Source organism: Cryptotermes secundus, unplaced genomic scaffold (genome assembly GCF_002891405.2).
Source record: "Cryptotermes secundus unplaced genomic scaffold, Csec_1.0 scaffold1323, whole genome shotgun sequence".
Taxonomy (NCBI): Eukaryota; Metazoa; Arthropoda; class Insecta; order Blattodea; family Kalotermitidae; genus Cryptotermes; species Cryptotermes secundus.
In genome coordinates, this window is record NW_019727122.1 from 233,060 (window position 1) to 251,696 (window position 18,637).

Sequence of the window (18,637 nt, forward strand, 5' to 3'; positions counted from 1 at the left end):
TAAGAGGCCCTGGAGGCCCATAGGTTTGTGAGACGTCGAGGCTCGCATGTTTTCTAGACAATTGGCTCAGAGACGGCGGTGTGTTTGTCAGCCTTACGCGCCGGCCGGTCTGCCCTTTACCGCCAAGGAAGATTCCTGGTACTCATTTCTGTTAGTGGCTGAGTGGAATCCGGGGCCAGAGTGCGGCTGGAAGGTTTAGGTCAATTGAAAAATCTAATGACCTCGGGAAGCGAACCCGCGACCTTACGGCCCGTAGCATAGTACCTCAACCAACTGCGCTACCACGCGGAGAATAAGTAATTCGTGCTGCTGCTCCAGGTTTGATACTTTTCAAATTATTTAGTCCCGCCATCCGCTTCTATTACAGTGTGACGAAAGAGGAAATATGTTTTCTAGATAATCGCTTTATCTACTGAATCGATTGAAATGATTAGCAAAAATAAAATCGTTGTTCATTTTCAGGAATTATACAGACATTTACAGTTCTGTATGATATTTAGACACTGTCCTATCAACAGTCTATTCCACGTAGGCGAAAGGTTCTCTTAAACTTTCCTGCCATTCGCACGAACTTAAACCGACAGAGCAATTAGCAATGAAGTCCTCTGAACGTCATCCACAGTTTACAAGCATGAAGGCACACTATACGTGGGGCCAGAAATTTCGTTAAAATCTGTGTCATAAATGTGACCTTCATACAAGGATTCCCACTAACACGGTATACTGCTCCCCCTCCCCCTCAAAGTACTCATCTGAGGCGTTATTTCAGAGGAAGGTGTGTAAGATGCAGGGGACTAATGTTCCGTGACTTCTTGAAAACAACAGCAAGTGTCTCAGCCGACTGTCACTGCTGCTGTGCTTTCGGCAGATTCTGAAGTTGGGACATCAGACTGAGAGGGCTTCCGTGGTCTTCCTCAGCCCTTCCAGGAAAGTGCTGGGATGGCATAGGAGTCCCACCAACGTAAGATGTACAAATATTATATTTCTCGACGTTATCCATCATCGTGTCTTTATAAAAAAGACCGTCCTGTTTATTTTCCAAAACACAGCTTTTAGGAGACTGGATTCTGTCTCTGTCTTCAGGTGAAACCTCATTTGAGCCAAAATCCATTGCTCTGTTTTGAAAATAAACAGGACGGTGTAACGATGGATAATGTTCAGAAACACAATATTCGTAGCTCACATACTCTTTTTCATTCATTTAGGCATCACTTTAATTCTTGTATCGTGGTTTTACTCAGGTCTTTCTGGTACAGTTAGGACGGTATACCTTTTCAGTCTATATGTAGTTTCGCTATTGTCTAGTAGGTTCTCTTCTAGTGCGTTTGGTTTTTTTATTTTCTTTTTAGGTATTTGGTATTCCACTTTTACATCCCACTGAGCACTCTTTTCATTTGGAGATCTTCATGGATCCTGTGGCTGTTTATGTACCAAGGTGCGTTCAAGAATGGATCGGAGAGCCTTGGATTGAAAGCGCTGGGGGATCTCAATGTTGAAATTGGAGGCTNGTGAGTAGCCAGTGCATTTGTTTCGCTTTTAGGCTGAGCTGTTTCTTTCTGATTTTCTGTGCTTTGCCCATGTCAGTCTTTTATCAAGATGTATGCCCAGGTATTTCACTTCATTTTTCTGAGGTAGATCACCATTGCCAATTTGCTCAGGTAATGATAATACAATGACATTTAATCTTTCAAATGACCAGAACCAAAGAAATTACACCATGTGATATATTAATGAAAAATAACTGCATATCCTCTTCAGTATGCCATGACTATTTGAATAACTGTTGTTTATTACATCCCCTTTTTCGATAGGGTTCATTTGCTACTGGTGGCCTTCAACAGGATCAGGTGTGAGAGAATACTGTGCATGACAGAATTTTACTATATGAAAATTTATGAATCCTGGATATCAGCCATAGAGAAATGTAAGGTACTATAAAATAAGCGAATAACTATAAAAATTAACACAGCAACAACCTCAGTCAGACACCTCAGTCTTACTGTGCAAAGCACCTTAATTATTAACCCTGAATGGCTTAACTTCAACTGAAAATTTCTATTCAGTGGTGTTCAGTGTGTTAACATATAAGTAGGCTATACATATAAAATCTGTCAGTCCTTGACATGAACACTGCTCAGAGAATAAGTTCAATAATGAACAAAGGAATCTGAAAAATGAAGAGTGATCATGAGAGAAAATAATTTATCCAAAATAATACTGATACTGAAGACAGCACTGTATTTAGGACATCTGTAGTAGATTAAAACCAAAAAGGAGGATATCACACATTCTTACATAGTACACCACCAAGGAGACAAAAAATAAATGACTTGGGGGCATGCAGGTAGGATAATAAATGAAATAAAATGAACAAAACAAAAGTAATATTTATTTACAAAGCCACGACATTAAATTAGTTGAATTCAAAAAGACATATTAAAAGTCATTGATAAAGGTTGTGTTATTACATCTCGGCATAGTAAACATACTGATGTGATAAATAACCAATTATGGTACATGAATTATGATCTACTACTTAAAACAGGAAGGGATACAAACAAAAACGTTAAGCAATGCAGAAATCACCATTAAATTAAAATAATTATTTATGTACATTATTTTGTGACAATGCTTGCAAATTTATAATGAACATGAAGTTTAGAAATCAATATAATCCATGTTTTTCGAGTATAATATTGAGTCTTATTGTCTGAAAGTTACAGGTTTCAAATATATAGTTTCAGTTTGACTTTCTCTGTGGTAACTATGGAGAAGACCATCTCCTGGGGTGTGACAACATGCAGTAAGTTATGAAGTTCACCAGTCTTTCAGAGGAACTTCTACCAGACTATATGGTGCCACATCCCAAATGACAGCACTATTCAAATAACTGAACATTTTTTAAGAGTGCTCCTAAAAAGGTACTTAGTAAAAAAAGCAACCAAATGTAAATAACCAATAAAAAATATAAATAAAAGAACAACACATGCAAAATACAATAAATGAAGTATATGTACAGTTGCATGTTATTCATGAAAGTCATAGTTTTATTCAGATTACAGTCTTCTGGATTGTGACACCGTGTAGACTTGTAGGTAGATACATGCTGCCTCTGTCTTCAAGGTTGAACACTTTCAACATTGAAGATGGAGGCAACATCTGCCTAAAATATTACACACAGTGTCACATCCAGACAAAGACCATATGAATAACAATCATTGTACAAATCTCAGCTCTTATGTCACAGTTCTAATATGGGAACAGGGATCAAAGTAGGGCACCACAATGCATACAATAATTTGAGAGATAAACAATCAGTAGGATACCACACACAGTGAATACAATCATAAAGAAAATCCTGTAATCATTGATTTCAAAACTTGCTTTCGGCTTATGCTGGTGATAGACTGTGTGTAACCTGTATAACATGTTAAGTGCTGGGAACTCCTGCATCAGAATACACAGCCCACAGAAAGTTGCAAGTGGTACACAATGTAACTCTCATTTGAAGTTTCTTGTTTCAAGTTTTTCTCTCCTACAATATTAAGTTTCAATAAACACCAAGTCAATAACCTTAGTGTTAAATTACTGCCATTTAACACTTTCCTTACTTTTAGTATTCAAATTCAACACTGCCTAGAGAAACCTGTAATAGCACAACAATAATTACCACCTTTCCTGTAATGCCAGTTCATGTGTTACAGGTATTTAATGAACATCATCATGAGAGGTACAGAGAAAAAAGCTCTCTACCACTGCCACATAAAGAGAAGAACTACAATAATTTCTGTAAATATGTTCTGTGAGAAATACTTTCCTTCAACCACATGTAGAAATAATAGGCCACAAGCATGTTCCTCTTATCTAGTGTTTAGAAAATAGTTACCAATAAAATATCCTCTGGTATGAGTGAATATCTATACATTAACTGCTGCAATGTCAAGAAACAGCTGATATGCAAGGGCACTGTGGTTATGGACTTCTATAGTAAAAACCTATTTATTTTTTGGCTGCCATATTTACTTTTCTTCCTTTTTTAGGTATGCACTGTGCATCACCAAGAACAATCACAAAAAAGGGCACACTTGGTCCTAAGTGGTAACATGTATCTCACAGATTCTGACTTGTACTTATCACATTTGAACAGTTTAGTTCTTCAGTGCTTACGTTTATTATGGTGGCAGGCCCTTAGTTAAATACAAACTGCAAGTATGGCTGCTTACGAAGAAAAACTGTGTACATTGCAGAAGTTAACAGATCATGACACTTTCTCTGATAATACCTTTAGGCGCAAATCAACAGAAGAATGTTTAATTTCTGAGAATTGAAATCCAGCATTGTTAGATGTATGCCTGTCCTGAAAATGCAAGGTGAAAAATCCAGAAAGTTAATAAAAATAGGCATACAACCGCCAACACCTGCTGAACTACTGGTGCTAACATCAATAAGTTCAAGCTCTTTTTCAAAGACATGTATGGGGATCACACAAATGACATTTGTGTTTTAACTACTGAATTTTTAATTAATAGACTTGTATAAAACTGTACAAATTGAATGGTTTGCCATTACTTTTACTACTAAAATTAACTTATTTATTATATTGTATATGTTTATCAGTATTTTATTACAAATGTGTTTGCTATTGGATGACAACTGTAATTCTTAGTTGTGACTGTAACCAGGACAATCTCCACATCTGCATGAGAATATATTCTCAACAGGATTTATGGAAGGTGAATGAATGAATGAAAACACAATTGCTCAGGAAGCTGAACATCCAGTGTCAGTTTCACCAACACTACAAGCACAAGTACAAACGGTGACTCCAACATCTGTGCATGGCAGTACTTTTGGTACTCACATGAACAAGTCTGTGAGAGAGTTCATGTTTGAAAAAATTTCCTTCCACAGTAGACACTGAATTCATATATATATATACTCGTGTGTGTGTGTGTGTATATGTCATTAGTGTGCAAGGCTTAAATAACTTGGTACCAAATCATAGTTTCTTTTGTTGTATTACTTTACTCTGCTTTCTTCAAGCTATGTTTAAATGATGACATAGTAAACCTTATTGTGCCTGAAAGAAACCAATGTGCATCTCAAATGCAGTCCTCCAGAATTCCATCTAAATCATATCTGTGCATGTGGAGTAACATAGATCTTTGAAAATTAAATTTCTCGATTTTGTAATATGAATGGGATAATAATCACACACTAACAGTGTACAAAAAGGGACAGATCATTTTGAACTGTTATTTGTCTAACTTTTTCAACGGTGATGAAAATACTGATAAAAGAGATCCTACTCGTATATGCGAACTTGTGCCCATAAAAAAACAAACTTCAAATTAGATTTTGATAAGTGTACCCACTGAACTGAAGAAACATTAGTACAATTTAAAGTAAAACAATCCTTCAAACAGTACATCATAAAAAGAACATGAATGTGGTACAAGGTAATTCAAACTTTCCACTAATGACGGACGTATGTATATATGAGTATGGCACCTAGTGCGCAGAGGAATGTGATCCTAACAAAAGTGTGCCAGCTAAAGTTGTTTTGTCATGAATGAATTCACTGCTGGATGAGGGTGGTAAATTACTAGCACTGCACCAGTACATGAGCTGCTGAAACAGAGGACTCACACATTTTCAGAAGCAATCACAAACAACAAATCCTTCAGAAGATAAAGAATTTTTAACATACCCAAGACATAGTGAGAGCAAAAGTACAATTAAACAGAAGGAGATGAGGTATAAAAGACACTGACAGTGGACTACATTTCCAAACCTTTTACTGATGTAACAAATCAGACAAAAGCATATTCTTTAGCCCTACATAAATCAATGAAATGGTCTCAGAAACTGGCTGTTGCACTGCTGTTCAGATTAGCAGCTGTAAATTCTGCATCACTTATAATAATGTGATCCTCAATGGCCTATCAATAAGAGAATTCCAAGAAAGGCTGGTGGAGTTATTAGCTATGAATGACAAAAATCAGACAAACCAAGAATTGAACTAGTACATCATCAACAAAAGGTGCTATCTAAAGTCAAAAAATGGTGCCATGTGAGTTACAAACAAATCTGGAAGAACACAGCAAAGGCACAGGACAAGAGAAAATGATACAGAGAAGTTTAGGCATACTATTAGGACACCCATAATTCAGAAAGTTGTGATAAAATTATGGGGGCTTTATTACATCAAATGTTTTGGGCTATGTTTCCTTCCTCTTTCAAATCACAATAGTTATATCAAAGTTCCCTCTTTCTGATATTTATACTATGCTTTGGTTATTTACATTATAGTAAGAAAAACAACAGAAACCAAGTTTCTTAAATGAAGTATCAACATATTTTATGAAATTATTTGTTTATGGGCTAAGAACATATTTCAATTCTGCATGCCACTAAATTTAAATATCCAGGTGCATCAAAGTGCAATGAAAATGATGTGCTAGGCTCTGCAGCTTAAGAAAACAATCAACACACCCACACAAGGCAGGTCTCAAGGCATACTAATCGAACATGCTGAATCACAACGGTAGTGCAACAAGGCACCTAGGTTTTAAACGTACGATACTCTGCCTCAGTATTCCAATTATCAAACCACAGGTTCATACCTTGTTTCTGGTCTTCTTGTACCAGGTAGCACGCTCATCGCGGTATTGAACTGAATGTATCACTAATTTTATTATGAAGCCCACACTAAACATTTATATTTTAATTAGCATGCACCACGTATAACTGCATATAGGTTGGATGAGAGGGAATGTGAAAAACTGAGCTTTAGCTTTCACAAGCATTTCTGCTGTTCCCATTACATTGTAGTTTAACTTATCATTGTACCTGGTATTTACTAAACAGTATGTTTATAATATCCTCACCTCCTACACTTAGAGCTATCCAGGAAAATGCATCAGCATCAACTTTTTCTGCTACTACAGTTATAAAATAAAAAGACATATGTATAATAATACTGCTATAAAAGGCACATTCAATTTTTAAACATACTACTGATGGATAAAACTGAACTTTAAAAGAACAGATATTATACTGACAGCTTTCTCTTAAAATATTACGGAAATTACTGTTACTTTTTTTTTTTTGCTTTCTCCTCTATTTTGCCTGACGCTCTTAAGCTAAATTAGTAGAATGATCACTGACATCAACAAACATGTAAGAAATTTCTAACCCATGTTTTATTTTTTAATTGACATGTGGTATGGTGCAACATAGTCATCATAAATATTTTGAATTCTGTACAAGATTTACAAACATAAAAACTGAACATTAATGTAATTTATAACCTGGCTATCTTTAGCTATTGTAATATTAAAAGCAATGCATCTTTCTGAAGCGAAGTGTTCATGGACTTCTCCCATATCTGTGACTTAACACAGAATTTCAACAGGAGTTTGGTCAAGCCATTTTCCTAAGCAGAGATGGAAGAAATCTCAATCCTGGAATGTTATTAACTTTGCTTCTTACATCTGCTGAACTGAGATAAATTACTATCATCTCATTAATGAACCCATTTCTGTCAAGCATTTTTACCCAGAACCCATCGATCAAACAGGCGTAAAATATGCACTAATGAAAAGGGTCGGATAGATGTTCAAATCACAAGATTTGTAAAGAAACACAGAGAGACCATTGTTCTGAAACTGCAGCTGCATATCGCACAATCTGACCATAAACAAATTTGCAACAGTTACTGAACTTGTGTAATATAAGTACACCACACGGATGGAAAATTTCAGGACCGTGTTACCCTTCCAACAATACACTGAAGGATTATGATAAGTGCTTCTGTCAACATAAAAATGAAGATGTTACAGACATTCTGAAAAAGCAACTAGAAGCTCTGTAGAAATACCCAACATTAAAGTAAATGATATAAAAAATTTGAATTAAATATTTTAACCAAGAGTGTTATTAGAGAAATAGATGACGTTTAACCAAAACACAGCATTTAAAAATTAATTTTCCATCATGCATAAAGATATGTAAAATTAGGCCCTCTGCACAGTGGTACAGCTTTTTTACTGCTGTGATAAAATTTTGGAATACAAAAATATGTTTTGTCTCAGTTTAATTTGTGTGTTCATGTTTGTATGCATGTGTGAAGAAAAGACTATTTCCTGTTCAAGTTGAAACACAAGACATAAAAGTAATATCTATTGAAATTATTGCACGGGTAATGGAAGACCGAAAACAAGGAATATGTTCTATGGCGACATCTGACCTTATACAGTGAAGTATTAGCAAACTAGATGAAGAGAAACAGGATCTATAAAAAGAACTGACTTATATAAAATCCCACATGAGCAGCAACCTGCAATGAATATTACATGCAGTGCCACATATTCCTAACTTAGGCATTCCTGCTATAATTCCAAATGTATTTGTTGTTACTAAATTAACAGTATACAGTAAACTATATTCAATAAATAATTAATAAAAAATGCATATAATCCTGAGCTGAAGTTGGAACACTGTGTATATTTAACTTTCCATACTATCAATATCAGTCATATGTTCTGTGTTTTCCACGTCATAGTGAATTAAGCCGACTGTTGAAAGTTTCAGTGTGAAACAAAAACACGATGATACATGATACAAACAGAAACTTGAATTAATATTTTTGTTATTGTTTCAAGGTACAAATGACACAATCGTGGAAGCAAAAAATATGAAAGTGATAAAAATAGCTTCAAATTAAAATAAAATACTGTTAATACTGCAATTAATAAAATACATATATCTGCTAAGCCATAACTAAGCAATTAAAGTAAGTATTTTACTTTATGAACCTGAAATTTGGAGTGAAGTAATAACATTAATAGATGTATCAACATACCTCATTATGATGCATAGAATAAAATCCTCATTTCCACATCTTAAGCAGACTAATATGACTTTGTGTGACATGTTCACTATAATGAATCACTGATAATACTGCATTATATGGTTTACATATTTTATTCAATAAATCATTCTCACACATATTAGAGGCCTTTTCACCCTTTTCAATGTAAAAAATTCTACATATTAAATTCCATAAATATAACATGAAATACTATGTTATTACTTCAAAATCATCATTATCATTTTGATTAAGAAAAAAAGGTTATGGTTCCAAATACATCACCATCCCTGAAAATGTTCTTTTTTTCTGGGGGTGCAGATGTATCTCAACCCAACACTGTTTTTCTTAATCATACCTTATTGTGGTTCTTTCTTATTATTAAAATATTAGTTTTACCAAATATAAGTATTATANTTGTGCTAACTTTGTAACTGGCCACTTTGCTGTTAAGTTTGCATGTAAATAAACACAACTGAACTGAATTATTATTATTAAAACTGCTCTTTTGTATTTTGTGTTTTGTTCTTCTTACTTGTGCTTACTTTATAATTGGCCCCTGGGCTATTGTTTGCATCTATATAAATAAGAACTGAATTACATTTTCATTAACTGAATTAAAATTAACATTTATGATTTTATAATGAGTCCATCTTGAAACCCTTTAATCTTAAGACCATCTGAACAACAGAACCTTTATACTGTATTTCTTTTTCCCCCACTACATATTTTGAACCTTTATCAAGTAATCTAAATTGTTTTTCAGTTACTACTGAAGATGGATCCACCATAATGGCTCAAACATAAGAGTAGGAAATAAAACCCCGAAATGTTTAGTTTAACGGATGGTCTACATTAATTAAATATATTGGTGATGGGGGGGGGAAGTGTTTTTCTTAATGGTAAAACAAACTGCCCTACAGATATGAATTAAACTCCTACAAGTTTTGCAGCATGTACAAAAAAAAATGGTCACCATCAAATAAAGAAAATGGGAGTGAAGCCGTTAGCTAAGAAAATGGTGGTTCTATTCAGATCAATCTTCATAAAAATGATGACTGAATTATATATGATATGTAAACATTTAAAATGGAAGATACATTTCTGCGTCATAAATCAACCGAACCAAACAAACCTTCTTATATACAGATACAGTCTACACAAAACGAAGTTTCATGCAAATCAAGAATGCTGTTCACTCTCACAGCTTAAAAAAATGTGTCTTTTGTGTACCTGATATCAAGAATTGCATTATACGCTACTTAAAAATGCCCTTTTAAGTGCCAAAAATCATAATGTCCAGCAGATGATAAAAAATACAAACATAATGTTAACACTGAAAGAGTTTAATTTTCATTTGTTCATCTCATTATAATTGCAGCCATAAACAACCACTGTATTTGCCCTCCTCCTGTGTGACGTAACGTTCTTTTTGTAGCCTTATGTGAAGGTAGAGAATTAATCTACAGGATAATATATTTTCTTTACTAAGATATCTGGTGCTGCCAACATATCACTTCAAAGCTGCCAAATATTGGTCTCGTGGAAAAAAGAAATTTCCTTCAATCAATGGACTATTCTGAGCCTTATGTAAAGGCAGAGAATTAATCTACAGGGTAATATATTTTCTTTACTAAGATATCTGGTGCTGCCAACATATCTCTTCAAAGCTGCCAAATATTGGTCTCGTGGAAAAAAGAAATTTCCTTCAATCAATGGACTATCCTGAGCTTTATGTAAAGGCAGAGAATTAATCTACAGGATAATATATTTTCTTCACAAAGATATCTGGTGCTGCCAACATATCACTTCAAAGCTGCCAAATATTGGTCTCGTGGGAAAAACAAAATTTCCTTCAACCAACAGACTATTCTGAGCCTTATGTAAAGGCAGAGAATTAATCTACAGGATAATATATTTTCTTTACTAAGATATTTGGTGTTGCAAACATATCTCTTAAAATCTAAAATATTGGTCTCACGGGAGAAACAAAATTTCCTGCAATTAAACGTCACATATGATACATATCGTTCAGTCAAAGTATTATGCCATATTTTGTGTTGTATAATATTTTGATCACATGGGCACTTAGTAAACCCATATCAATTCCTTCCTCTACAGCAAATATTTAATACTTTTTAACATTAGCAGTCACAAATAAGTCATTTCTCATAAACTTTGCAAGCAGTAATCTCTATCATAATTTTATCAGAAGATTCTGCTAGAATATTAAGAACTGTTAGAATAAGTGTTACACACACACACACACACACACACACATGTTTTAGCTACATACAACAATTTTGGACACCACATGTTTGGAGATGTTCCTAACAATGGGGATAAAATAAGTCTTCTACACATACATTCAGCAATTGGTATGCTTTTGTTTAAACATATTTTTCCTATCATAACCACAAATATTAATGACGGATACTATGACTTTTTCAAGTGGGAGAAGTACATCCACATAATAACCAATAAGTCCTCATATTATTTCGCCAAGTTTCTATGTGGGAGGAAACCTTCTGCAAAACTGTTCATGATACTTTACATAGTTACTTGCACTCCAGAGAGTCAGCAATTAATAATCATTATAAAATATGCTAATAATATCTATCACTGATGCTCATGACCATTCTTTGAACTATTTAGCAATGATGATGGCTACTTAACAGTGTCTTCTTATGACATCCATTCAATCTGAATTAAAAGAACCCAACAACTAAAATCTTCTTTTAAAATTGTCAAATTTAATCACTTTCCTGTTCAAGATATAAAATCTCTCGGAAATTAGTTTTACAGTTTTCAGGTCCCATGTTGGCCCCATTACATTTCTAAACTCATACTTCAAAATGCCACCTGTTTCAAGTCAGTAGATACTCACCATTCACTTGATGATGAATGTGTGTGTTAGCGTTCTGCAGCCTCTGACTGCTATTGAGGTCCAGGTACAGATCAGCTGGCCCTGCTGTTCCACTCAACTTTCTCAAGACATTCATTCCGCCATCTTGTTGCTGCTGCAGTGTTTCAAGTGTTTTGTTTACATCATCACTGGTTAGTGTGAGTGGTGTTTCTGGCGAGTCCAGAGGCCTGGTACCTACAAAGGAACTTTCCAACCAACACAGGCGACCACTACTCCCACGAGGGGAACCTCTGGGTGTCACGGCAACATCCAAGTCTGTGCCACGAGGAAGTGACAGTGAATCCCAATGGGAGTCACCTGCAAGTGCTTCACCAGAACCATCCCGCACTCCAGAAACATAGTGGACAATGGCAGACGTCACCTCCTTAATTGATGTCCGGACTTCAGACAGATTTGGTACTTGCTGCATCTGTAATAAGTTTACAAATTCTTTAAAAATTAACTGACTATATGGAGCTGAGCCCTTCTTGAGAAGCCACCAAATGTGCAGCTATTCAAGAACTTCCCAGCATTTTACGGAATCCGAAGGTTCATACCGTGTTCACAAGAGCTCTCTGCTGGTCCCTTATCCTTAGCCAGTCCATACCATTCCATCATATCTCTCTGAGATACATTTTAATATTGTTCACCCATCTAAGACTTGGTCTTCCTAATGGCTTTAAAAATGAGGATGTTTAATTATGCTTTCATGTCTATCAATATGACTGTGGATTAGCATACACATAAGTAAAGTTAACAAAAGTCAGTGACCACAACGTAACTGCCACCAAGAATGAAATGGAACTCTCCTGATCTGCTATAAAAACCACTCAGTTCACAAATGGGTGTACTGTACTCCTTCATCTTGGGCCTTTATAATCTTACACTCAATTCTTATGGGTGTGATACAAATGCATGGAACCTGTAACAACTATCAACTACAAGGGAAATGGTATTTTTGTCTCATTATAGCAAGCTGCCTCTTCAGTAGTCCCCACAGTACACAGCTCATCAACCCGTAATGATGGAGACAGACATGGCCTCTGAAACATCAGGACACCAACTGGTCTAGTCATACAAGAGAATTTCAGTCAGTGGTCAGTTGTATGACTGTAACAAAGTGAATATAGCCAGGAAACAGTGCGATAAATGGCCAATGGACTGGCAGATTGTTATCATGTGACCTGTTTTCTGTGTGGTCTGTGCTACACAACAAAAGAGGGGCTGTGTTGTCTGTGGGTGGCCCGTGCTGAGAGGATATGAGAGAATATGGGAATGGGAATTGACTTCAGTTGAGTTCCAAAGTTCCAAGGGAACAGCAGCGTGGCGAGAAGGAGAATTAGAAGACTCAGTGTGTGACGTCACATGTGCTGTAGTTACAGTAATCTCGAGAGTGTAAGAACTAACTGCAGTTATGACTTGTGTAGATATAATAAACCGATTCACCAATCCATATCCGCATCTCAGTCTCTGAAACACGTGACATTAGATATATGCAATTTCGGTTTCCTATATATATAATGATGTAAATCTCATAATACAGCTCCCTCTTTCATAGAGAGCTATTCCTTCATTTTCTTATGTTAAGTAGACTGTTGTCTGTTAGCTGTCATACACTCGCATTATCACATGCGGAGGTTCTTTGGGCTTGTAATGTGTACTCTAAATCCTGGATGGGGATTAATTTTTTTTTCAAAATTCGCTTAGTGGGGGGTGGAGTCCAACTGGGTCCACTCGGCACGGCGGCCACTGACTGGCCTATTGTACCCGCCCTGTGTGATTATGATGATGGAGAATTTGGTGGAATGAAGACTGGCAGTGGAAACCGAAGTACTCGGAAAAACCTGCCCCAGCGCCACTTTGTCCACCACAAATCCCACTTGACCAGACCCGGGATCGAACCCAGGACGCCACGGTTGGGAAGCCAGCGACTAACCACTTGAGCTATGGCACAGCCTAGATGGGGATTAACTATTCAGTCAGAGATATACTAAGCAACACAGACAATTTGATGTTTGGAGAGGTATTAAAAGATACTGGCTCTACTAACATAAAAGGGTAGCAAATCTGAATTATGTATAACTCTTCATTCAACAAGTTCTAAATTTATTCATTTGACAGCATAGAATGTTGGAAAAGAATTATGAATGATGTTAACTCCATTCTTGGGTTGTTACACAGGGCAAATGTGGGCAATGCTGGTGACATCTTCAAGGTTTAAGAGTGTAAAGTGGGTAGTCTTTATGCAGATGCAGGGTTTTTCAAGAACAGAGGAGGAGGAGGATGGGAGAGTGGGAATTGGTGTCTTATCTGGGCCATATAAACTCACCAGCTACTGATGCTCCCGAATGGTCACCCACACAAGTGTTCACCAGGCATAACACAGCTTAATTCTCTATGCTGTGGGCCAAGCAGCATGAAGATCATCGTTAGTTGAAGGGAGGTTCTCGGCAAGGGTTGAAAGGAAGAAGCATAAAGGACGCAAATCAAAAGCGAGATGGGCGCAGACGGGGGCAGTGCATAGGCTGGGGTGTCCTTGGGAGACAAGCAAATCACCCTTTTGCCATTGTAGCAGTTCTTCAATCTGGCATGGGATTTGAGGGTACTTCATGTTTCTGGCATCCTTCCTTCTGCTTCACTGCACGGTCGCTCTTCTTCCAGGCAAGGCTTGGCTGATTTATATGGCTTCCCGAACAACTCTGCTGGTGCTGTGGAGCAGCTTAGCTAATCAATTACCAGGGAAGCCATAGATATGAATCAAGCCCCACCTCAGTGTAGCCACCAGAGGCTGGTTAGTGTTATTTATATGCTATAAGGATGCATACCAAGTGTTCCCTCTTGTGACCTCACAACAAAAGAACCTGTTCTGCAGTTGAAGTGAGCCAGTCTTCACCTTACCTGTTCCTCATCCTCCTGCTGCAACTGCCTGAGTTCTGCTTCCTGTTGCAACAGCTGATGAAGATCCTGCTGGGTCTGCTGTGGGGTGATGATACCCTGTGGGCTGGTGAGTTGTTGTTGCTGCTGCTGATGCGTGGGCAACAATCCTGCAGCAAGCCGCTCTGCTGGGGTGCGAGGTCTCGTGAGCCGTTCTTGAGATCTCCATCCCAGGTATGGCTGCCGGTAGTTGAACGAGGAGCGTGTGGACCCGCACGGGGATGTGCTGGTAGAAGTGCCACCGCTGTTAAGGCGACTTGTGCTCCACCGCGTGAACATATGCGGTGTTGGGCTAGGGCTCAGCAGGTGACCTGAAACAAGCATGCAAAACGGTCCATTAATAATTTATTTCAAACAGGGTTCCCTCAAATTTTACTGAGAAAAAGATACATGTCACAAACGCGAAAGACCACCAACAAAGTACAAGAGGCCAGAAAGAAATGAACGAAAATGTAAACGGATTCACCGCATATAGCGTATCATGACTTCTGGTTTGTGATTTGCAATGCAAATGCTCAGAATACAATCCATGCAGCAATCCTTATCCAAAATTTGCTCAGATTTCATTGTAAACAAGATTCACTGTATTAATTACAGGTACCTTGTACCTTATGTGAAATGACTGAAGGTTAGGTTAGGTTAGGTTAGGTTAGGCTGAGCACAGCCCGTGTCGTGTGCGTATGGCTCCACGTTTTCATCATTTTATGAACACACATCCTAGAGCACGCATCCTTTTACTCCTACCCCTCCTCCCTTGGTGAAGGCTGGCTCTGAGATTTATATGTAGCAGTTACTGCCTGCACTGACAGGGACAAAGATGTTTTTTTTTTCAAATTACCTTGATTCTCATTTCCAAAATACTTCCAGTTTAACTTCTCCCTTCTTCTAGTGGGCAGGTGACCGGCATTTTGTCTCTCACCCCAAGAGGTATGTAGCTTTAAATAGGCTAAGAACCTTTGGTTTTCATCTCATGAAGTATCCTAAATGCAGGTCCCTCTGGGTATATTGAATTATTCATTTCTTGCCTTGTATTTGCAGTTTCTTCAAATAATACGTTGGTTTTGTTTCCTAAAATTCTTCCTCTTTTGGTTATTTGTGCCCAGACAGATGGGCGGATGCCCTACCTGATCCGGTCATGCAGCAGGCAGTGCACTGCTACAAACAGAATGTTATAAATGGCCAACCCCTCTGTTGGAAGTTCTTTCTGAGACACTGCATTTCGTTGTGTAGGGGCTAGCATTTCTACCTCATAACCGGAATGAACGGGCTTGAATCTAGGCTGGAGCATAAGCTATCCTCACATGTTTCAAAAATAAATTTCAGTTTCATTTCTGTTTCAAAGGATGGCAGTAAGTAAGTAAAAGTAAAGCTGTCCCTGTAACAGGCCAGGGAGGCTCATATGGTTGTGAGACGTTGAGGTTCCCACATTTTCTAGACAATCGGCTCACAGATGGCGGCAAGGTTGTTAGCCCTACACGCCGGCCGTCCTTTACCCCCAAGAATATGCCTGGTTCTCATTTCTGTTAGAGGTTGAGTCTACTCCAGGACCATAGTGCGGCTGGAAGGTTTAGTAGGTCAATTGAAAAAAAAAACCAATGACCTCATCGGGACTTGAACCCACGACCTTCCGGCTTGTAGCACACTGCCTCAACCAACTACGCTACATCAAAACAGAGAGTCTTTGAACCGACTTTAAGTACGTTTTCCTCACTACTTGAAATGTTATAGCACCTATGAAATCTTAAAATTTCAAATCTTACTATACCTGTACATCATCACAATGTAAAAAAAGGAAGGTAAAGCTAACCCTGTAACAGGCCGTGAAGGCCCGTAGGGTTATGAGATGTCGAGGCTCCCACATCTTCTAAACAATAGCATTACAGATGGCGGTAAGGATGGCGCCGGCCGCCCTCACAATGTGTCTCATTTAAACGGGTACTTAATGTTTCACTAATTGTGTAGTTCACCCCGACATTGTTCTGAAGAGTCTCCACCCCCACGAGTTCTTTTGGGTTTTCAGCTGCAAAATTATGAGACACACTTTCACATCTACTTAAATTGTTTAAAATGACAGTCATCAGCACTGTTTCGTTTGAGATGGCTTGCCCCTTTACAACTTATTCCTGTAGCATTTTATTTTAAGAATAAAGATGCATATGAGAAGTTAATTTTGGAGACAGGTCATAATTTAAACGATCGAACCAGTATACTAACTATTTTTGGGGCCTCAATGATGAATTTATCACCACAGCTGACGTCAACAGCTGAAGTTTAATGGCTATTTCCACCTCTTTCTATTCACCAATAGTTATGTTATGAATGGTTTTAGAAGATTTCCGAGTCTATTAATGTCAGATCTCTGCGAAAGCGTACCAGAAGTCTCACTAAATGATGCGCTCAACCCACGTCCATTAGACCTGAAAAGACAACAACTTCAGCGTCACAGCCTTTTGAACTTTACTCGACCTATTTTACACAACTGACCTGTAGGACTTCTGGCTGCTGCAGACTGCGTAGAGCCGAGGCTGGAGAGAGACGTGGTCTTGGAGCAGAGGCCAGGCCAGCCTTGCCCGCCATCGCTGCTCCGCTTGAGCAGAAAGCCCTCAGGACCACGGGCAACAGTCGAGTTCTTGTACCAGTCAGGAACGTTGAGCTTCTGGAGAGAGCGCTGTACCCGCAATTGGTGCTCCGACATGACCCGCTCCCCAACACCGCCCTTTTGCAGCTCATTCTCTGGAGGCTGCAAAAACGAAACAAAACATCGTCACCTATGTTCTCTTTCTGGCTTAACTACCCTGGCGCAGGAATAACAGCAACTAATTCGTGTTTGGGGTGTTTCTTGAAAAGTCGGCTGGGCATATGGGAAGCAGAGATGCATTGTTGCTTTCATCTCCAAAACTGGGCGCTGTCCTCCGTCTCCACTTCTATATACGGCAGCTTAGTGTTAATTTCACCGTCCAACGCTGCGATCAGTTTTTTTTTTTACAGATAAGTGATCAAGTCACGATGGTGAAACCAGAATTATGTCACCGTCAGACAAGTGTCCCTTCATTCAAGTTCAGTTGCCTTGGTTGACAGTTAACACGGGAGCCAGGATATAAAAATCAGTATCAGCAGAAATATAGTTTTAGCTAAAACAAGGAGATGCTTTATCGCCACTGCTCTTTAGCTTTGCTTTCGAATATGCCATTAGGAACGTCCAGGGGAACCAGATGCGACGGAAATTAAATGGGACACGTCAGATGATGGTTGGTATATGCTGATGACGTGAATCTACTGGGAGGTAACATAAAGAAAAACACATAAACTTTCAATCGACGCTAGTAAGGCGGTTGGTCTAGTAGTAAACGCACAGAAAACTAAGTATATGTTGGCCGTGCCATAGCTCAGCCGTTTAGTTGTCCACTTCCAAATGCGGCAGCACTGGTTCGAGCCCGGGGCCAGATCATGCGGGATCTTTGGTGGACAAAGTTCCACTTGGGCAGGTTTTCTGTAAATACAGAGTGTTTCACGACTTTAGGGCATAACTGCAGGAGGTGATTTCCTAGGTCTTTGTGATCAAAAAAGTTCATATAAACATGTGTCCGCTTTTGGACGGTTACGGAGTTATGACCGTTTCTTTTTTCATTCCCGTACACGCCCTCGTGTGAACCGCGTCTATCATCTGGTGGGTCGCTATTTTTAGCCAGGTACAGTCAGAGCGTTCCCGTTATCTCGACACTTGAGAGGTACCTAAGGTGTGGTGGGCTGGTATGTCCGGCCACGGCTAGTGTGGCGGCTACTGGTGTTCAGAAGTTCTCATCTCGGTGCGTCTGTTACGTTCACGATGCCATTTACATTTTCATTTGAGGAGTATGCAGATATGATTTATGTGTCCGGGTTTTGTGACGGTAACTCAGTTCTTGCCGTAGCTGAATATCAGCAAC

At 38.3% G+C, this 18,637-nt stretch overlaps 1 protein-coding gene across 2 annotated transcripts in view; it reads right to left on the reverse strand.

Moving 5' to 3' along the window:
* The window catches only part of LOC111864544, a 203,096-nt gene that overhangs the window by 6,980 nt on the left and 177,479 nt on the right, over positions 1–18,637 (reverse strand). For both annotated transcript variants that reach the window (XM_023851862.2, XM_033751478.1), the window contains 3 exons: positions 17,196–17,451; positions 14,676–15,022; positions 11,760–12,207 (listed from right to left, as the gene is read on the reverse strand). In XM_023851862.2, the coding sequence (XP_023707630.1) occupies positions 11,760–12,207; positions 14,676–15,022; positions 17,196–17,451 (1,051 nt within the window). The remainder of the gene's footprint in view (positions 1–11,759; positions 12,208–14,675; positions 15,023–17,195; positions 17,452–18,637) is intronic.